Here is a 23,009-nt window from a genome sequence, read left to right as displayed (position 1 = left end):
AGCGGTGCATAACGCTGCTCCAGCACTCCTGCCCTTTGAAATGAATGCGCACCGCTGTCGAAGCACCTGCAAAGCGTTTTGGCAGCGGCGCTTCAGGGGTGCATTTAACCCCTTCCTCGGCCGCTAGCTGGGTTATAAGCGCACCGCTAGCAGCCGAATAGCGCCGGTAAAACTAGCAGCGTTTTACCGCCAACGCATGCCCGCTCCAGTGTGAAAGCGGCCTTAAGTAATAAGTGATACAGAAAATTTCTTACATTTATTAAACAAAACAAACCTCCAATCAGTTCACTTGTATGTATAATTTAGATAACAAAAAAAAAACACTATATCTTAAATATTAAATGCACAAAAACAGGTAATCAAAATTTTTGGACGAAAAAAAAATGGGCTAACTTTACTGCTTAGTTTTTTTTTTTTTAATTAGTGTATTTTTTAAAAAAAATTGCGTTTGAAAGACCGCTGCACAAATACCGTGTGACATAAAATATTGCAACAACCGCTATTTTGTTCCCTAGGGCCTCTGCTAAAAAAAAATATATATATATATGTTTGGGGGTTCTAAGTGATTTTCTAGCAGAAAATACAGGATTTTTACCTGTAAGCAACAAGTGTCAGAAAAGTTTTAGTCTTTAAATGGTTAAACTGAGAACTCCTCCACACTGAGTTCAGTCCATTGATAAAAGAACCTGAAGAGATACAATGTTTCTTCTTATCAGATTTGGCAGGCTGCCCAGAGGAGGAGAGAAGAAAACTTCAGGCAACTTGCATTGACTTCTATTACAGAAGTCATTTGCAAGTCATGCTGAAGTTTTATAATCGGCCTTTTTTATCAGCACAATCTGCCGATGCCGATTAAGTAAAAAACGCCAAATATCGGCCAATATATCGGTTGACCTCTAATCCATACTCAGGATACCCATCCATACTCAGCATACTCATCCATCCATCCATGCTCAGCCATCTATACTCAGCATACTCAGCCATCCATGCTCAGCATACCCATCCATGCTCGGCATACTCATCCATCTTCCTCCATGCTCGGCATACTCATCCATCTTCCTCCATGCTCAGCATACTCATCCATCCATGCTCACCCATCCATACTCGGCATACTCATCCATCCATGCTCAGCCATCCCTACTCGGTATACTTATCCATACACGGCATACTCATCTATCCATCCATGCTCCGCCATCCATACTCGGCATACTCATCTATCCATTCATGCTCCGCCATCCATACTCGGCATACTCATCTATCCATCCATGCTCAACCATCCATACTCGGCATACTCATTTATCCATCCATGCTCAGCCATCTATACTCAGCAATACTCATCCATCCATGCTCAGCCATCCCATCCACCCCCATCCATAATTAGCCATACCCAGCCGTGCCCAGCCATCCCATCTATACCCATCCGTACTCAGCCGTACCCGGCGATACTCGGCCATACTCATTCATGCTCAGCCATCCCCATCCACGACTCATCCATGCCACTACAGTGCCTCACAAAAGTGTAATAGGTAGTCAAATTAGATTTGAAACTTCTGTCCCTAGAACACCTGATGGTGCTCCCTGCATGTTGGTCCTCTGTATGTGGCCAGGCTGTGGAAAAGTCTCACACGTGGTATCGCCGTACTCAGGAGGAGTAGGAGAATCTATTTTGGGGTGTAATTTTTGGTATGTACATGCTATGTGTTTGGAAACATTGTGTAAATAGACAACGTTGTGTAAAAAGAAAAATGTTTTTCATTTTCTTTACACATATTCCAAAAACTTGTAGAAAAAAATGACATGTTCAAAAGACTCGATATGCCTCATAGATTATACATTGGGTTGTTTCCTTATCAAAATTGGGCGTTTCTATTGTCCTGGTTCTCCAGGGCCTTCAAAAGTGTAATGCCGCGTACACACGGTCGGACTTTTCACCTGCAAAAGTCCGACGGACGCCGCCGGACCAAGTCCGGCGGACAATCCGACCGTGTGTGGTCTCCATCGGACTTCCGACGGACCGTTTCGGGCGGAAATCCGACGTACTTTAGATTTGAAGCCTGCTTCAAATCTTTACGTCGTACCTCCGCCGGACTCAGTTCCTGACGGAAAGCCCGTTCGTCTGTATGCTAGTCCGAAGGACCAGATACGACGGAGGAGCAGGTTACTGCATCTCGCGCTCGCTGCAATAGGAAAAACTAATTTTCCCATTGCGGCCAGCATCCCAGGCCCTTAGGTCTGGTATGGAACTTTAAGGAGAACCCCCTACGCCGAAAAACCGGTGTGGGGGTCCCCCCAAAATCCATACCAGACCCGATCCGAGCACGCAGCCCGGCCGGTCAGGAAAGGGGGTGGGGACGAACGAGCGCCCCCCCCCCTCCTGAACCGTACCAGGCCGCATGCCCTCAACATGGGGGGGTGCTTTGGGGGAGGGGGCGCCTTGCGGTGCCCCCCCACCACAAAGCACCTTGTCCCCATGTTGATGAGGACAAGGGCCTCTTCCCGACAACCCTGGCCGTTGGTTGTCGGGGTCTGCGGGCGGGGGGCTTATCGGAATCCGGGAGCCCCCTATAATAAGAGGGCCCCCAGATCCCGGCCCCCCCACCCTATGTGAATGAGTATGGGGTACATGGTACCCCTACCCATTCACCTAGGTAAAAAGTGTCAATAATAAAACACAACACAGGTTTTTAAAATAATTTATTAAACAGCTCCGGGGGGGGAGTCTTCTTCCGTCTTCGGGGGTCCCTCTGGTTCATCTTCTCCCGGCGTCCGGTTGGTTCTTCTCCGCTCTCCGGCCTCTTCTCCCGGTGTCCCAGGTCTTCGGCCGGCCCCTCCGCTGTCTTCAGGTAGCTCTATTGCCAGCGGAGGTCCGGACTTCTTGGCTTCTTGTGTTCTCTTCTCTTCCCCCAGATGTTGACACGACGCTCTCTCCGGCTGGACTGGTCTCTGAGGGCTGCGTTGTGACTTATATAGGCGGAGACCCCGCCCCCATATGATGTCACAGTCCCTGGGCATGCTGGGACTGACGTTTTAGGGGGCGACCACGCCCCCTAAAACGTCACAGTCCCAGCATGCCCAGGGACTGTGACATCATATGGGGGCGGGGTCTCCGCCTATATAAGTCACAACGCAGCCCTCAGAGACCAGTCCAGCCGGAGAGAGCGTCGTGTCAACATCTGGGGGAAGAGAAGAGAACACAAGAAGCCAAGAAGTCCGGACCTCCGCTGGCAATAGAGCTACCTGAAGACAGCGGAGGGGCCGGCCGAAGACCTGGGACACCGGGAGAAGAGGCCGGAGAGCGGAGAAGAACCAACCGGACGCTGGGAGAAGATGAACCAGAGGGACCCCCGAAGACGGAAGAAGACTCCCCCCCCCCCCCCCCCCCCCCCCGGAGCTGTTTAATAAATTATTTTAAAAACCTGTGTTGTGTTTTATTATTGACACTTTTTACCTAGGTGAATGGGTAGGGGTACCATGTACCCCATACTCATTCACATAGGGTGGGGGGGCCGGGATCTGGGGGCCCTCTTATTATAGGGGGCTCCCGGATTCCGATAAGCCCCCCGCCCGCAGACCCCGACAACCAACGGCCAGGGTTGTCGGGAAGAGGCCCTTGTCCTCATCAACATGGGGACAAGGTGCTTTGTGGTGGGGGGGCACCGCAAGGCGCCCCCTCCCCCAAAGCACCCCCCCATGTTGAGGGCATGCGGCCTGGTACGGTTCAGGAGGGGGGGGGGGGCGCTCGTTCGTCCCCACCCCCTTTCCTGACCGGCCGGGCTGCATGCTCGGATCGGGGTCTGGTATGGATTTTGGGGGGGACCCCCACGCCAGTTTTTCGGCGTAGGGGGTTCCCCTTAAAGTTCCATACCAGACCTAAGGGCCTGCGACGGGGCTCGCAAGGTTTCAATCTCGCCAAAAAAAGCGGCGAGATTGAATTCCTTTTCTAGTCCCGTCGTACCCAAGTCACGTTCAAAATGAACGGACTTGTCCGTGTGTGGGAAAGTCCGTTCATTCTGAAAGTCCGGCGGAAGTCCGTCGGGAAGACCGGATTCCGGCAAGTCCGGCCGTTCAGAAAGTCCGGCGGTAGTCCGCCGGAAGTCTGGCGGCAAGTACGTCGGACCTAGCTTTCTAGAAAGTCCGACCGTGTGTATGCGGCATTAGAGATAGTCAAGAAATGATATGTGTAATTTATGCTCCAAGAACGCCTGATGGCACTCCCTGCATGTTGGGCCTCTGTATGTGGCCACACTGTGGAAAAGTCTCACACATGTGGTATCGCCATATTCAGGAGGAGTAGCAGAATGTGTTTTGGGGTGTAATTTGTGCTATGCTTATGCTGTGTGTGAGAAATAACCTGCTAATATAACAATTTTGTGAAAAAAAAAAAAGATAATAAAAATCTTGATTTTTGCAAAGAATTGTGGGAAAAAATTACAACTTCAAAAAACTCAACATGCCACTTACTAAATACCTTGGAATGTCTGCTTTCCAAAAATGGGTCATTTGGGGGGTATTTGTACTTTCCTGGCTTGTTAGGGTCTCAAGAAATGAGAGTACTTCAGGTGTGATCAATTTTCAGAGATTGGCACCATAGCTTGTAGACTTTATAACTTTCACAAAGGCCAAATAATATACACCGATTTGGGGTTTCTTTTACCAAATATATGTAACAGTATAAATTTTGGCCAAAATATATGAAGAAAAATTACTAATTTGCAAAATTTTATAACAAAAACTAAGAAAACTGCATTTACCGTATTTATTGGCGTATAACACGCACATTCATTTTAAGAGGTAAGTTTCAGGAAAAAAACTTACATTTTAAATAAGGAGCTTTAAAGTAAAATAAGGGTCAGTACCCATCTGCAGCCTCACCATTGCCATCAATGGCAGCAGCCTCACCATTGCCATCAATGGCAGCAGCCTCACCATTGCCATCAGTGCAGCCTGATCGATACCCATCTGCAGCCTAGAGGGGACAGGGAGGGGGCGGGATGAGCGCCAACAGATTACATACAGTGAGAATCTCCAATGATAGACAGAGCAGTGGTCCAATGGCGGCCCAGGAGATGGGACTTCCTTTTACAGAGGCCGCCAAGTAAACAGGAGATTCTCACTGTATGTAATCTGACGGCGCTCATCCTGCCCCACTCTCTGTCCCCTCCGAGGCAGCTAAAATTGAAGTATTGGCGTATAACATGCACACGCTATTTGCACCCGATTTTCAGGGTGAAAACGTGCGCGTTATACGCCAATAAATACAGTATTTTTATTTTTTTTTTTTTACAGAATTTTCGGTCTTTTTTTCTTTTATAGCACAAAAAATAAAAAACCCAGCGGTGATTAAATACCACTAATGGCTCTTTCACATGGGGCGGATCAGTGATAATCCGCCCCGTGAACATCCGCTTGCTCATCGGGGATCGCTCTGCCGATCCCCGCTGAGTAGGAAGATGACAGGTCCGTCGCTGCACACTGTGCAGCGACGGACCTGGCAGAGCGCCGCTCTCCCCTATGGGGGCTTGGATGATGACGGACCGTAGAGTCTGTCGTCACCCTATCTGATCCGAAAACGGATGGAAAAGTAGGTTTTTCCTCCGTTACACTTTTTCGGATCGGAGCGGGTCGGATGTCAGCGGACATGTCACCGCTGACATCCGACGTTCCATAGACCTCCATGGAGTGTCCGTTCAGGTCCGCCTAAAAAACTGACAGGCGGACCTGAACAGACAGTCCGTGTGAAAGAGGCCTAAAAGAAATCTCTATTTGTGTGAAAAAAAGGACAAAAATTTCATATAGGTACAATGTTGCATGACTGAGTAATTGTCATTCAAAATGTGAGAGCGCCGAAAATTGGTCTGGTTAGTAAGGGGGTTTAAGTGTCCAGTGGGTAAGTGGTTAAATTCATTTTAATGCACATAAACACCATATAATACCCATTCTTTTTAAAAAAAAAAGATGGCGCATTGCTTAAATAGATGCCAGAAGTTAAGATTTAAACTTGTGTATATCCATGAAGTGGCAAAAAACTACGGTACCTAAAACTGTCCATATGTGACACTTTAAAAGCCTTTCCAGGTTATCAGTTTAGGGTCAAATGTGAATTATAGCCCTTGAATTTATTGCTGTCACTCCTACGTTCGCAGTGATACCTCGCGTGTGGTAAAATCACCATTTACGGATGTGTGCCAGACCTACGGTCATGGTTTGCATGCCTACATGGGGTGGGGGAGCTTTTAATTTATATTTCATTACATTTTTTTTTTTATAGTGTTGAATTTTTTTTTCTTATTGCTTTCACAAGGGGATGAACAAGCCTCCTTGTAACAGGTACTCTTTATGTAGTCTTCAGGGGTCTATTAGACCCTGTCTCTCTCTTGCTTTGCGAGGCAGCTGATCAAACATTGTGCTTGTGTTCGATCATTTTGCTTCCCTGGCTGACTCTCTTCACAGGAGACAGTGAGTAGTGGGAGCCATAAGCTCATGCTACCATCGGTCAAATCCTGAGGAAGCAGGGGGCATGACTGAGTCAGGCTGTGAGTGTCTATGGGTTTTTCTATACTAAAAATACCAGAGATGTTTGTAGAAGTAAACAGGCCACGATGCAACCAACCACCAAAATCACTTCTTCAGTTAGTGAAGAGGCCATGGATTAAACGTAATACAAAGTTTACACCAATGGTCATCTAGCAAGCGGGTTCAGAGGTAAGTCTGGTGCTTTCTATATATTTATAACAACTCTTGCTCCCAGTGTTGTAAGTCTTTTCTTGTTTAAATGTAAATACAATAATAAACAGGAAAAGAGATGATTCTTGAAGGTGGAGACAAAGCATGACAGTGTTGTGGTTGAATAGCTGAACTGGCTGCTAGGCTCATTTTTTGATTCTTGTGTGGTACACGGGCACAGTCTGCAATTATTCCTTCACTACAGTGTGAGGAAACACAATAAAAACAGATCTATTGACATCACTTGCACAGTTGTTAATATTTACTTTTCTCCATAGCAATGGGATCTTCAAAGAAGCATAAGGAGAAGGAAAAGGAACGAGATCGAGATGGCGCCTTTGCTGCGGGTAGTGGAGAAGATCGTCACAGGGAACACAAGAAGCACAAACATAAGGAACGTGAGCGCGAGAGACGAAAGAGATCCCGGGAGAGAGAAAGACCTAGGGATAGGGATGGAAGGTCCCGGGCTTCCAAGGATACAGACTCTCGAAAAATAAAAAGGGAAAAGGTGGACTTTACTTTCGAGCTGAGTGAGTAAAACTAATGACGCTGTTTTCTTGTAGATAGACCAGTTACATGCCAACAGTATTTAAAATACTTCTTTAATATATAAATTCTGTGTTTAAAATGGTAATATCTGTTTACATATCAAAATGAAACCATTTTATATCTTTAATTTTTTATATCATAAAGGTATTTTCTGCCAGTTCTAGAGAGGATGGAACAGCAAGGTTATATCTTTGCAGCCAGTATACCAATGTTGATAACTGATATGCTATTAATATATCATTAAAATATATGTAAACCCTCATCTTCTAAGACAACCCATTTAGTTTCAAATATAAATGAAAGGCAAAACATTTGTGTGTAAACAGTGGATGCATAAAGTATTGTCGCGCATGCCCAACAATTATCAAGGCTGTTATTGCTGCCAAAGGTGCTTCAACAAAGTGCAGTAAGTACTGTACAAAGTTCAGTACAAGTAGTATAGGGTCTGGATGCTTAAGTACATGTGATATTTCAGTTTTTTTCCTTTTTAATTCAGACACTTCTAAAATCTGTTTTCACTTTGTCATTATGGGGACCTGAGTGTAGATTAATGAGAAAAAGGTGAATTTAAACAACTGTAATATCGGGCTGCAGCATAACACAATTGTAAAACAACTAAAGGAGTATGAATACTTTATGAATGCACTGTGTGTGTGTGTGTGTATGTATGTGTGTGTATGTATATATATATATATATATTTCTATATCCAGTAGTGTAGATTTTGTGCTGCCCTAGGCCTGACTAAACTGGTGCACCGCTAATTTAAATATGACCCACCCCTTCCCTTCAAGGCCACATCCCTTGCTGTTTAAGACCCGCCCTGCTGCACCACTGGCAAGATATAACCATGCCAATGGTGCAGCAGAAAACGTATAGCACAGTTGCAGAATGCCAGCCACCCACATACTGGAAGCAGTGAGGCCACTTTATGAGGGCGCTAGACTAACTAGCCTTTCAGCCCAGTACGCCCCATAAGACTGGCGCCACACTAACAGTGTAGCGTAAGCCGGCGGGGACTCTATCCCTGCTGCCCCCCTGCAAAGTGTTGCCCTGGGCCTTGTCAACCTAGGCCAGGATACAGCGTTGTATCTATCTCCACACACACACACACACCCCTTCTCCCCCCCCCCCAATTTCTTTTTTTTTTTTTTTATTTGACTGGTTACTTACCCTCCTGTTCTCAGCTGTGTAAGGAGCTCAGAGAGCTGGGGGAGGAGTAACAGCAGCACACTGGTCCTTCCAGTGAATGGCTATGCAGGGGTGGGGGGCATATCAGAAGCAGTTTGATCTTTTGGAGGAAAGTAGGCTTAGTCCTCAGCAGAGCCATAAAATTCAACACCCTGAGCTCTCATGCCTAGCATGGTCATTTTTTAATAGGAAAGTAGAGGTACTGGCAGGAACACCATGGATTTCACAAAAGAAGCAATACAAAGAGAAAAGGATACATGGTACAGCAGGCACATATCAGGAATATGACATTCTGGGTTGACATATTCTTTAATCTTCTTGGAAAATGTAATTCCTTTGGCTGTGTGTGTATGTGAGGGCATGGTGATTGTATACACAGTTGTCCAGATCGTTGCTGGGTATTAGAGGTTTGATCACTGATATTGGACCAGAGTTTAGAAGAGGCTTAAAGTGGTTCTATGCTCTTCTATTTGCAGAGAACGGTGCTATTTTATACTCTTTATATCTGCAACTGTCATGGTGCTACACACCTGATCAGCTGTGCCTGCAGCAATTTTTAGAGTTTTAAATATTTGTTGAGAACAGACATAAGTTCAGTGACAATTGACCATTATCACCAAAGGTAAACCTTGATAGTAGTGTATACTGCATATGTGTTAGTAGGCAATAGTGTATAAAATATATTTGCAGCTTACTAGTCCCTTAGATGCGATGGCTGCACTATTTATTTTCAATTTGCAGGCTACATTTTCTGCAAGTATATAAAATAACCGTTGATGTCCTTGTCCATTTCTGTAAGCTGATCTGAAAGAAAAAAAATCTTTTAGAGCTCGTTCATACATGTGTTGATTTATGAAGAATGAAGCAGTGCTCATTGATGCGTTTTATAGCATGTGTTTATGGTGTGTTTTTAGTTGTTTTATGAAGTGTTGAAAAGGCTTCAAGAATGCTCAATAAATGCCCGTGAAAGTGTTGCTTTTCTAGTGGGAAGTGTTTAAAGGGGAGGTGATGTAGAGTAAATGATCTGCTTTTGAGGAGTGGTTAGATTGTGGTGCAATGGACTTTTTTTTTTTTTTTTTTTTGTGATGGATTCATATACTTTGATCTTTTTGACACTTGGCTTGGTCCAGCTCAACTCTGCTGCCACTGTCAGTATTGCTGGCTGGTTGATGCTTTTGCCTGCACACAGAATCAAATGGTGTTACCACACAGCAGTTCTGTATGGGAAGTGGATGGAGCTGCTCTGTTCTAGTTCTCTTCTTTCCCAGTGCATTCTGGGATGCTCTCGTTAGCACTTTAGAAATGCTAAAGATGCGGTCACAGAGAATTACTATTGCTTAATTTTTAAAATTGTTTTCCTTACCATTTGATCTTTAATTACAAGGAATGGAAGTGTTTTAATAAGGCATCTATATTTGTTTGCTATCCCTTTGCAGTGGATTTTACTAAAAAATGTAATATGCAATTTCAAGGATCCTACTGGTTTTACAGTTAAATAAAGTGACTATATTCCCTGTGAATCCAAAAAAAAGGATGTAAACCCAGCATTTCATATTCCTGATATGTCTGCTGTATGAAAAAGTATCCTGATCTTTTGTATTGCTTTTGTGTTTAAAAACTGACTGCAATAAGCAGGCGAGCACACTGGTCAATTTCCCCCTTCATTTTCTAGGACAGCTACTTGGAGAGATGATTGGTTCTTCCACCCTCCTACAGGAAACACAAATCAGATACAATTTTTAAAAGGCTCCTCTCTTTTCTCTGTCTCTCTGTTTTGTGTTTCCAGACCCTCCAGGTTACACACACTGTTATGTATGTTTTGTTTGGTCTGGTAATTGTGGTTATTGGACACCCCCGCCTTTATAGGTAGGCGGACTGGCTGTGTCTATGTCTGCTGACTGTAGTCTATATATGGGACTTCCCTTTTTGTTATTGGGTACTTGCCTTATTATTTGCTAAGAAAGCAACTCCTGCTGCCCAGTGTCTGCTTTGGTGGTCCGGGGTGCATTCTGGAGGCTGCAGGTGTTTTAGTGGTTTGTTTCCCTGCCTCAGGTGTACCAAGATGGCGTCCGATGATGCACTTTCAGCTTTGGCGGCATCTTACCATGCCGCCAGAAGTGAGGCAGCATGCTTCCGGATGCTGGGTTACTTATTCCCAGCTGGCTTGAGTGTCCTAGAGACAGTTTGTTTTTTGCTGCTTACATCAGCAGTAGCTGGGCTATTGGGGGCTACGACTAAGGCTGTTGCCGAAACGCATCAGCTGTTTTGCTTGTCACTTTTTGTAGCAAACTATTAAAATCGCTATATGGACTACAGAGTTGCCGGCTCAATCCTTTTACTTCAGACTTTACCTCAGCCCTGCAGATGTGGGTTCCCCTATGGATTGTGAGGATACCCCTGCAGATGGAGCACCTGCACAGATTGACCCTGCGGCTGCATCCACTTCCCACACTGCCAAGGAATGTCTCCCCTCTGGCATTTAAGTATTTGTGCAATAGGGTTAGGGTCTTTGCAGGTGGGAAGAAACTTGCCATGTGTGTTTCTATTTTGTTTATATTTTTTTTTTTTTTTTCTTCTAGGTTGACAAACCAATAAAGAAAAACATTGGAAATTTGTAGGGCTAGGCTACCTGACAATTGTAAAAAGCTGCTTTGTGATAATTGTATCTGTTTTTGCAGGTTCTGAGACAGTAGCCTCTCTAAAGGAGTTGAGGTGGAACTTATGTCATAATTTTTTTTTTTTTTTTTTCCAACTTTCCACCTATTAAATCTTCTGCCCTTGTTGCTTTTAACTTTGGAGACAGCCATCAGTCGAGGCACCTGGCGGATCCAGACTTCCAGATTCACGTAGTGCCTGGACTGATCTGTGTGAATTCAGCAGAGAGCGGACTTCAGAACGCTCTCTGCTGAAAACGGGTCACAGGAGTGCAAAACGAATTGCACTCCTGTGTCTCATAGGAGAAACCCAGCCAAATGAGCTCAGGCTGGGCTTCTTCTTTTAATACCAGATGTTTTGATGCTTCTCTTTATGTGCCGGTTTCCAAGAGTCATCAGAAATTCCTGAGGTCTGTGATTCTCACGGAGAACGGACCATCCCATTGGCAGTTCAGGGCTTTGCCATTTTTTTTTTGGTTTCTCTGCAGCCCTGAAAATTTTTTCCGACAATTATGGGTGAGGTCATGGCCTATTTTTGGTTGTAGAAAATTTCTATCATCCCCTATCTATAAGATTTCTTAATCTTTGCATAGGAGAAAGAGAAATGCTTTCTAGAAATCCAGAATTTGTTTTTGCAGACCCTTCGGAAGTTGGGTTGGAAGATTAATCTGCAGAAATCGTGCCTGGTACCTTCTCAGTCTGTCCTTCCTGGGTTGCCAAATGGACAAAAGTAAAATCTTTCTTCCAGTGGAAAAGATATCGAAGACCATTGTCTCGTTACAAAATTTCAAGTTGCTTCCACTAGCTTCTCTTTGCCAGGTAATGCAGTTGTTAGGTTTAATGACAGCAGCAATCCCAGGAGGTGCCCTGGGCTCAATTACACTCCAGGCCCCTTCAGTCTTTTTCTTCTCAGTTCGTGGGATCGCAAAAGAAGCTCCTTGAATCAGATGGTTCAACTTCCAGACGGAGACTCTCTGAACCTAGTGGGAACACCCAGAACATTTACAGAGAGGAAGGCTTTGGGCACAGCATTTCCCTATAAGTTACCACTGACGCCAGTTTTTTGGGGTTGGGGAGCTCACTCGGAGGGCTGGCAGGCTCCCTGAGGCACCCCAGTCGTCCAATTTCAGAGAGCTCCTGGCAGTGGAAAAAGCGTTAGCTCTAAAGCCGAGGATTCAAGCGAGCTGTTAGTTTTTTCTGACTATGCTACAGCTGTAGCATACCTCAACAAGCAGAGGGGCACCTGCTCGAACAGTGTTTCTAGCCCAGCAGATCTTCAGCTGAGCAGAAAACAATCTTGTCTCTATCAGGGCTGTCCACATCAGTGGCACAGCAAACACTCTAGACGACTATCTGAGTCAGCAGCGGCAGCAATCGGGAGCTAAACAGGAAAGTTTTCCAAGAGATCACACTGAGATGGGGAGAACCCTCAGTTGACCTATTTGCGTTCCAGGCAGAACTGGAAGCTGCTAGCCTTCTTCTCACTGGAAAGAGAGGTGGAGGCTTTAGGGACAGATACGCTGTCTTTCCCATGGAAGTTCAGTCTTTTGTATGCTTTCCCGCTGGTCACACTATTGCCTCTGGTGATCCAGGAATATTGTCCAGGACCAAGCAGAGGTAATCCTGATAGCTCCTTGGTGGCCCAGGAAGAGTTGTTCCTCAACCCTGAGAACTTTCAGCAACTCCCCCCCTGGCCCCTGCCGGATCGAAGGGATCTTCTTCAGCTGCCAGCACTCCATCCAAACCCTCGGATTTACCATCTGACGGCTTGGAGGCATTTTGCAGTTGAACTAGGAGAGGAGTTCTAAGTCACCAGCAGGTCTAGGAAAAGGATCATACTGTGACTTGCATTGGGGGCAATTGTGGAGAAGAAGTTTAAAGCTCATCTCCAGGTTTTCTGTGACTTTAGTTTTCCAAGCAAACTATTTCCTTCACTAAGTGCAGCACTGGCTCTAAGCACTGTATGTACTGCATGTAGCTTCAGCGGAGAATTCTGTCTCACACAAGGAATAGTCGGGCTGAGCACCTCTCAGCTATTTGTAGGCAGCTTTGTATTCCTTGAATGAATCCAATATGATTAGCTGAATCAAAGTAAGATGTCATTAGCCTGCCTCAGCCAATCAGAGGAAGCTGTGTATTCATTCACAGAATGCAAATCTGCATATGAATGGCTGAGCGCCGCTTAGACCAACTATTGTTTTTTGTTCCGGGTGTAAGAAGGGAAGTCTTTATCTCCTAGCCAGAACCCGGCAATGTGTACTGTATGTAGCTGAAGAGCCAGTGCAGCACTTGACCAGCTTGGTCCAAACAAACTATGTAAAGTTTTTTAATTTAATCTGTGACATAAAGCCATATATTCAAATTCATCCAGAGTTATGTGATCCTTTACAACAGTTACATTATGCATCCTTAAATGGCTGTTTAACTATGTAATTACCATTTTTCAGGTGGCTCTAAATCTGCAGGTGGAGATTCGTCATTAAGCATTGAAGAGACAAAGTAAGTAGAAGGAAAATCTGTGCTTATAGAAATAGTTGGTAAAAGTAAGGAGATCTTGCGCATAAAATCTATTCACACATGTAATAATAAAATAGTGAAAAATAAATGAACTTGATAAGTGAAAATAATGTGAAAAAATGAAAAAACAATCACACACTGATCAAAATAAATGGATACCCCACTGAGGTGAATTGTGTTGGGTATCAGTGTATCAAAAAAACTAATATAAAAGTATATAGTTCATAAAGTGAACGAATGACGAATAAAACTTGACTATGTGGCTAGGTAGGTGAGCTGGAATCAAATATATAGGGTAGATGAATAAAAGTTCATAATCTTCATGTAAAAAATCCCTATAATATCAGGCTCTCAGAACTCTCACCTCAAAATGGATATGTTCAGGCATCAATAGGTATCTTTAATTGGGACTGTATAGTGCATCGTAGTAGTAATCAGGCTTTCTCATCTGTTAGTGGCTGAATTCTTTAACTTCCCGTTCTTCATATAAGGATATACCTATTAAAACAATTTCCACCAAGGCTCAACCAGTCCGGTGGAATAAGGAAGGGGAAAGAGAAAGAGGCCTCCAATGGTGTGGTATGGATGAATAACTCAGCTTTATTTAGGCTAAAAAGTGGTCTCTTACATTAAAAACAATTAAAATCGCATGAAAACAAAAGAAGCGGCGTTTGAGGCGCCTCCTTACGTGACTTCCGGTTTGCGCCTGCTCTCCACCACGCCCTACGCGTTAAGTCACCGCTCGTGACTTCATCTGGGGAACGTCAGAGCGGTGACGTAACGCGTAGGGCGTGGCGGAGAGCAGACACAAATCGTAAGTCGCGTAAGGAGGCGCCTCAAACGCCGCTTCTTTTTTCATGCGATTTTAATCGTTTTTAATGTAAGAGACCACTTTTTAGCCTAAATAAAGCTGAGTTATTCATCCATACCACACCATTGGAGGCCTCTTTCTCTTTCCCCTTCCTTATTCCACCAGACTGGTTGAGCCTTGGTGGAAATTGTTTTAATAGGTATATCCTTATATGAAGAACGGGAAGTTAAAGAATTCAGCCACTAACAGATGAGAGAGCCTGATTACTACTACGATGCACTATACAGTCCCAATTAAAGATTTTATTATTACATGTGTGAATAGATTTTATGCGCGAGATCTCCTTACTTTTACCATTTTATTGAAGTGTAATGTGAACACTTGTCGATTTTTGCCGCTGTCTGCATAAGACATCATCACACCACGTTTATTAATACTATCACTCATTTTTACCATTTTCCTTGTCACTATTTTCACAATTTCACTATTACTCGCAAATAGCGCGAAGGACATTTCCACTTACATTATAGAAATAGTTGGCATTGTTAACCACTTATGGACTGCCCGCCGTCGTTATACGTCAGCTGTTTGAAGATGAATATCGCAGATAGCTGCCATAACCCCAATATCCTCTTCAGCGGGTGGTCCGCTTTCAGATAAAAGTGGTCTCTATGGCAGATTCGCCTCGAGATCATTTTTATTGGGGGAGGGAGAGGGCGTCCTCCTATGTCTACTGCCTGGAGCCATGTGAGGGGAAGATGGCCCCACTGGGCTCGATAGCATTGAAGGGCAGAAGCGACACCAAACGTCACTTCTGCCCAATGCTCCTTTACAGGAGAAATTTTTTTTTTTTTTTTTTGCATTTTGGTCTAAATATGAGATCTGAGGACTTTTTATTTTTTTTTATTTTTTTCAAATAACGTTTTATTAAATGTATTATCAATACAAAATAAAGGAGCATGAAAGATCACATATAATATCCAGTATAATCGTTTACAATGTTAAACTTATATTCAGTATAGTTTAGCTGTTAATAATTCCCTTGGGAAACAAAGAAGTAGATGGAAGCTTATTTCTAATACTGAAATGTAGCACATTCTTCCATAATAATATGAGAAAAAAAAAAAGAAAAACAAAGGGGAAACCCCCCCCCCCCAAAAAAAAAAGGGGTCCTGGATACTAGTATTAGTCTAGGTTTAGGGGAGATAAAAGAAGAGAAAAAAGAGGAAGGAGAGAAAGAAGTAAGTCATCCATTTAGAATTATTACCTGGTTATGTTGTGTCCTCCCGGAGGTGCCATGGTTCCCAAACTCTGTTGTGGGCCTCCAGCCTGTCTTGTATTCTAGCTGTCATTTTCTCCATTAGTTCAACATCTTTAATTCTAGAGTAAAGATCTTCAGGAGAGGGCGGAGTACTACGTTTCCAATTTAGAGCTACTAGGCAGCGTGCCGCAGTGAGAATGTCTCACTAATTTCTTGTAGGGTTTGCTAAGTTTTAGTGGTGATAGACCCAGTAGGAAAAATTTTGGGGATTCCTGAACCTCAGTGTCCAGAATGCGAGAAAGGAGATCCCGAACCATTTTCCAGTATGAGGTGATTATTGGGCAGGTCCAATATATATGTATAAAAGTTCCTCTTACTCTCTGGCAGCGCCAGCATTTGTCTGAGCTTGTTGGGAAGATTGAATGAAGTACATCTGGTGTCATGTACCAGAAGCAGAGAATTTTATATGAATTTTCCTTATAAAGCGTGCATATTGAACTCTTTGCTGCTTGGTTCCATATTATCTGCCACATCTCCAATGGGAGTTCTTCACTGAGAATCTTCTCCCATTTAAGCATGTAGCGATGTTTTCCTTTCTCCTCTATGTGGAAAGTATTCAGTATCTTATAGATTCCTGATATGAGGCCCTTCTGTGTGTTACCTGCTAGAATTATATTCTCAAACGGGGATGGAGGTGAAAATTGTAGGTTTGGGGCTATGGTTAGTGCGTAGTGTCGAATTTGTAGGTACCCATAAAATGCTTGTCTCGGTAGGTCATATTTGGTCTGCAAGTCTGAGAAAGGCAGCAATCTACGGGATCTGGGATCTACTATACTCCCGAAGTGGAATAGGTTCCTAGAGGACCAGGGATGTGACATCTGGTGTGTGAGACTATCTGGCACTCTGGGATTGCAGACAAAGGAAGTTAAGGTCGATCTCTCCGAGATCAGTTTATTGGGTTGTGCTATCTTCCGCCACATCTGCCTTATTTGGGCCATAGGACCCAGCAAGCGGTCGGGAGCCACATCCGCATCTGCGTTCCATAATAGGTTGTTTGGGTGTATTGGAGCTAGCCATAATTTCTCAATCTCTGTCCACTTATTGTATGATCTTTGAGTAAACCATGAGGCCACCGCTCTTAGTTGCGCAGCCTGATAGTATTTAGTGATATTTGGAAAAGCTAGGCCCCCCTCACTGCTTGACGCCATCAGAACTGAACTTGGGATCCTGTGTCTTTTGTAGTTCCATGTGAAGTCTAGCAGATCTGACTGCAGTTTTTTTCAGTTGTTTAATTGGTATGGGTATGGGAAGTGTCTGAAAAAGGTACAGTAGTTTCGGGATGATAGTCATCTTAATGGAGGCGATTCGACCTAGGAGGGAGATACGATGTTTCTTCCACTGAAGTAACAGGGATCTAATTGTGTTGAAGAGAGGAGGGAAGTTTTCTTGATATAATGTGTTAAATTGTGGAGTGATATAAGTGCCCAAATACTTCAAGGCAGTTGTTTTCCAGTTGTACTGAAAGTTAGATTGTAGAAGCGTGATCTCGGCCTCAGGGATATTGATGGGTAATGCTTCTGATTTAGAAGCGTTAATTTTATATCCTGATATGGTGCGGAATCTGTCTAATTCTGCATGTAGGTTCGGGAGGGTAACATGGGGCTGGGTCAGGGTGAGGATAATATCATCGGCAAAGAGGGAGATTTTAAATTCTTTGTCTCTGTTATCCCTCGTATATCCCGGTTATTCCTAATGGATGCCGCTAGGGGTTCCACACAGCGCGAACAAGAGAGGTGACAACGGGCATCCCTGTCTGGTGCCGTTCGCTACTGTAAATGGCATTGATGTTGCAAAAGGGGTCCTGACCTGCGAGGAAGGGTTGGAGTATAGATGTTTGATTGCCCGTAGAAAGGGTCCCCTAAAGCCCATATGGCCCAGTGTGGCGAACAGGAACGGCCACCCCAATCGATCAAAAGCTTTCTCAACATCTAAGCTAAGTAGTAATGAAGGGGTGCCCTCCCTGTTCGCCACTTCCACCAAGTCAACCACTCTTCTAGTGTTATCACTTGCCTGCCGTAAGGGGACAAACCCTACTTGGTCTTTGTGGATCAGTGATGGGAGTATCATGTTCAGGCGATTGGATAGGAGTTTCGTGAAAATTTTTAAGTCTGAGTTTAGTAATGCAATGGGTCTATAATTCGCGCAAAGGGAGGGGTCCTTATCTGGTTTAGGGATCATGGTGATAAAAGATTTCTGCATCTCTGAGGGAATGGGTGTGTCATTAAGAAAATCGGTAAATAGTCTGCGGAGATGGGGAAGTAAAAGAGGGAGAAATGTTTTGTAGTATTCGTACGGGAAGCCGTCCGGACCTGGAGCTTTGTGGGGTGGAAGGGATTTTATAGTAAGTTCTATTTCCTCATCAGTAATCTGTGCGTTAAGTGTCATCAGATCAGAGGATTGGAGATGGGGAATGCCACTCTGTTCCAGGTATTGTTGCATTTTGTGGGATAGGTCTATAGAAGGTGGGTTGTTGGGTATCTCAGGATTGTTGTAAAGTTCCTTGTAAAAGTCTGCGAATGTACAGGCAATGTCTACCGGGTGGGATAGCAACTGTCCCCCTTTGTCTTTTATCTGATGTGGAGAGATCATGTGGGAACGTTCACGTAATTTATTGGCTAGAAGAGAATGTGCTTTATTTCCCTTATCATAGAACATTTGTTTCAGTCTTGTTAAGGCCTTTTCTACCTGTCCTAAGGCTAGATCTCGGAGGGTTGTGCGGAGCTTAATTATTTTCCGTAGGACAGGTATTGTGGGATTAAGTTGAAATTTGTGTTCATTAGCTTTAAGTTCTCGCTCTGCATTTACTTTTGCTGCTGTGGCATCTTTTTTTAGTGCTGATGAAAGTGCTATACATTTACCCCGAAGGACCGCCTTGTGGGCTTCCCAAAGTGTGGGGAGTGAAACTTCCTGATTGGTGTTCTCTAGAAAATAATATTTTAGCGTGGAGTTTAATTCTGCTAGAGCCGGTTGATGTTGGAGGAAAGTATTCATCCTCCAATTATATGGTCTGCGAACCAGGGTGCCTAAGTCTAGTGTGAGTAGGATGGGGGCATGGTCCAACCACGAGATTGGAAGTATTTGTGCCTTGCGTGTCAGTTTGAGAGTGTGATTATTGACAAAAAAGTAGTCGATGCGTTTGTGGGTCCGATGGGGGGCCGAGTAAAATGTATACTGCCGATCGCCTGGACAGAGAGCCCTCCATGCGTCAAAGAGCGCATATCGTCTAGTGATTTGTCTGAATAGTCTTGAGTCTCTATGGACCCTGGACGAAGGGGCCTGGGGGGCCATCGTCTGGCGATCCGCAGCAGCTGATTGAATGAGGTTGAAATCACCTCCCACTATGAGAACCCTGGGGATAGATCTAAAGATGCGTGCATATACCTTGGACAGGAAGCTATGTTGTCTGGTATTCGGGGCATATAATGCACACAGTGTCACTTCTTGTGTTTGCCACTGCCCCTGTAAGATAATGAAGTGGCCATGAGGATCACAATGTTGGGTCACGCAGCTAAAGGGGGCCCCTCGCTTAATGAGTATTGCCACTCCAGCCCTTTTATGAGTGCCTGATGCTATATAGATTTGGGAATAATATCTGGATGCAAATGCGATTGAGCCCTCTTTATTATAATGGGTCTCTTGGACCATAACAATATCAGCTCCCGACAGTCTGAACTCCCTCAGCGCCAGATGTCTTTTCCTATTGGAGTTTAGTCCATGTACATTTAGTGATAATACCTTGGCCATAATGGTGATGGGTGAGGATACGGGGATAAGCTCTTACCTAGTTGAGATTTGTTAGGGGTCGAGATCTCAGGTTCAGAGTGGGCACCCTCCGGGAGGAGACCAGGAAGTTTCGTGCATAAATCTGTGCGTGCAGGATGACGGCTGGAAAGAGAGAGAAGAAAAGGGGACTGGGGGAAAGAGAAGAATACAGCTAATACATAGTAGTAACACAATATAAATCTTGCTTTCAAACTTAGAATGGCCAACGGGCCAAGGTCAGAATGGATTCCCGCGCGGGCCTCCCCCCCCCCATCCCAAATGGGACGGGCGGAGAGGCACCCCCGGGAGCCTGTGTACTATCAACCATATCTTGTGAACCGTACACAGTCTATTACTGTGCACCCGTTTCTAACTAGATAAAAAAACAAAGAGGGGGGGTGAGGGGGTGATAGGTGATGGATCTAAGGCCTATCATCCTTAGACATGAATAAATTATTTTTTGTTCGTTTTTTTTACATATACCTAGTGCAGACAGTTCGGACGGGAAACACATTAACCTTGCAATTTATCGTACGTTCGGCAGAAATTTTCCAAACTTCCCGTTCGTTTTTTTTCCACAAAAACGTCACAAACGATTATCGATTTGTGCCCATTAACTTGCCGAAAAACGAACGAAGTGTCTATATGAACGATTTTTCAGCCGATTTTTCGTATAGTGTATGGCCAGCATTAAACTGATTGAAACCTTTTGTTAATGAGCCACTGCAGCTGTAGATCAGTGTATTTTGACAGCATCAGTTCCTTCTGTTGGACTACAATGTCCTATTTGGGGGAGGTTCCTCCGTGCACCTCGTTGATATGGATGGACAAATCACATTTTATTTTTTGTATAGATGCAATTTTCTTTCCTGCAACTATGCTTGATCTCAACAACACAGCCAGTGTTGATGGGGGAATCCCTCCTGCAGCGCTGTTGTGTTCTGCCAGCTAGAAGCCCTCCCTTCTAATGGCTATACCCACCGGCAGTAGTCTGATGCAAAAACCAGCAGACTGGTTGTACTGAAGTCGATTGATGGATCAACATCGGTGCAACCAGCCTACCCATGGATGGATTGAATCTCGGTCAGTTCCTGCTTATCTGGACAAGAGTCAAGCCATTTATGGCCGGCTTAAGCCTAAGAATGGTTGAGGGGTCCAGAACCAGGAACCAGTAGGCTGTGGGAGTTGTGGCCTGGATGATTTGAGCTGAGGCTGCTTTTACTTGCTTACCACTCAGGCCTCAGGCCTCAGGCCAGGTGAGGTGTGCGGCGGTCGGGCTACCTTTTTTTTTTTTTTCTGTTTTTTCAGTGTGCTGATAGTACACTAGAGACAGGAAAATTGTTCATCTGCATCTTTCTTGTCCCGTTACCATGGTGGTGGTGTCTTCTTGACTAAGTTTTACAGCTGCTGCAGTAGAGGTTGCTTACCTGACTGTAATTCTGTAAAGTTTTTTTGATTCAGACAGTACAAATGCTTTGGTAGATAACATGTGATTTGTTTATCAACTATGCAATTGGCGCATTGCCTGGATCCAGCTTTAAAGTGGTTCTAAAGCCTTGATGTTTTTTACCTTAACCACTTAAGGACCAGCCTCGTTTTGGATTTTAGGTGTTTACATGTTTAAAACAGGTTTTTTTGCTAGAAAATTACTTAGAACCCCCAAACATTATGTATGTTTTTTTTTTTCTAACACCCTAGAGAATAAAATGGCGGTCGTTGCAATACTTTTTTTTGCACCGTATTTGCGCAGTGGTCTTATAAGTGCACTTTTTTTTTTTAAAAATTCACTTTTTTGAATAAAAAAATAAGACAACAGTAAAGTTAGCCCAATTTTTTTTTTTTTTATATTGTGAAATATAATGTTACGCCAAGTAAATTGATACCCAACATGTCACGCTTCAAAATTGCACCCGCTCGTGGAATGGCGTCAAACTTTTACCCTTTACAGGTTGCATGTTTTGCGTTACAGAGGAGGTCTAGGGCTAGAATTATTGCTCTCGCTCTACCGGTCGCGGCGATACCTCACATGTGTGGTTTGACCACCGTTTTCATATGCGGGCGCTACTCGCGTATGCTTCTGCGCGCAAGCTCGTTGGGACGGGGGTTTTTTTTTTTTTTTTTTATTTATTTTACATTATTTTATTTTTTTTTTACACTGTTTAAAATAAAAAAAAAAAAAAAAATTGTGTTACTTTTATTCCTATTACAAGGAATGTAAACATCCCTTGTAATAGAAAAAAGCATGACAGGACCTCTTAAATATGGGATCTGGGGTCAAAAAGACCTCAGATCTCATATTTACACTAAAATGCAATAAAAAAAAAAAGTCATTTAAAAAAATGACATTGAAAAAAATATGCCTTTAAGAGGCGTGGGCGGAAGTGACGTTTTGACGTCGCTTCTGCCCAGCAGTGTCATGGAGACGAGTGGGCGCCATCTTGGCCTCACTCGTCTCCAGGCACAGGACGGAGACAGACGCGATCGCCTCCGTCGCTACCGACGGCTCCTGTAAGCGGCGGAGGGCATCGGATCGTGGCGGGAGGGGGGGCCCTCTCCTGCCACCGATAAAAGTGATCTCGCGGCGAATCCACCGCAGGGACCACGTTTATCAGAAAACCGGCCGCCGCGCAAAAACGGGGATACCGGGTTTATGGCAGCTAGCTGCTGCCATAACCCCGGTATCCCCCTTCAAAGTTTGGACGTACATCGTCGTGTGGCAGTCCGGGAGTGGTTAATGCATTCCCTGCAATAAAGGATAAGTTTACCTTTTTTTTTTTTTTTTTTTTTTTTTTTTTTTTTTTATTGGCATGTAAAAAAAAATGTGTACTTATTTATTTTCTAAGGAGCCTGCAGAGCATTGCATCTGCAATCAAGGGTGCAATGTCCAACTTCTGCAAACTCGGCATAGCTGTCTGCCCCTACCTCGTATGGGCTGGTAGTTAGTTACCCGAGAACAGAAAGATCGGTGGACTACGAGAATGTCACCAGCGTCCTCGCAGCTCATTGAAAACTACAAGCAGTCATTCGCAATGAACATCCCCGGCCCGCTATCACGGGGGGTAGGGGGGATATAGCAGGGGGAGAGCTGCAGGTGCTGAAACATGTTACATATTCCGCCCTAAAAATGGGTGGTACGTGTTTCAGAAGTGAACTACTCCTTCAGGTAAAAACATATTTTTTTTTTTTTTTAATTGCCTCCCTCCAACCCCCTTTATACTGGCATTCTGGCACAGTGCTGGATCGAGTCCTATCTCGATCCAGCACTGTGCCAGAATACAGTCTCCCTCCTCCTCTTTGGCTCCTGCCACTGTCAATCAAATCCTGGGGACTGGGCTGCGTGTCGATAGAGAGACACACAACCTGGCTCAGGATGTGCCCCTATAGAAAGTGGTTTACTGTGAGGGTACACAGAGAAGGAGTTGAGAGTACCAGCAGGGGGCTCAAGAAGAGGAGATTTGGGGCTGCACCATGCAAAACCATTGC

At 44.3% G+C, this 23,009-nt stretch overlaps 1 protein-coding gene across 3 annotated transcripts in view; it reads left to right on the top strand.

Annotated features, from left to right (window-relative positions):
* The window catches only part of SART1 (spliceosome associated factor 1, recruiter of U4/U6.U5 tri-snRNP), a 301,899-nt gene that overhangs the window by 218,949 nt on the left and 59,941 nt on the right, over window positions 1–23,009 (top strand). For all 3 annotated transcript variants that reach the window (XM_073605184.1, XM_073605185.1, XM_073605183.1), the window contains 2 exons: window positions 7,002–7,253; window positions 13,563–13,614. In XM_073605184.1, coding sequence (XP_073461285.1) covers window positions 7,004–7,253; window positions 13,563–13,614 — 302 coding nt within the window. In that variant the 5' untranslated portion in view covers window positions 7,002–7,003. The remainder of the gene's footprint in view (window positions 1–7,001; window positions 7,254–13,562; window positions 13,615–23,009) is intronic.

The sequence above is a fragment of the Aquarana catesbeiana genome, linkage group LG11 (assembly GCF_042186555.1).
Source record: "Aquarana catesbeiana isolate 2022-GZ linkage group LG11, ASM4218655v1, whole genome shotgun sequence".
In the NCBI taxonomy this organism is placed as follows: domain Eukaryota; kingdom Metazoa; phylum Chordata; class Amphibia; order Anura; family Ranidae; genus Aquarana; species Aquarana catesbeiana.
The sequence above is the reverse complement of the archived record's forward strand: the minus strand, read 5'-3'. Positions and strand labels throughout refer to the sequence as shown.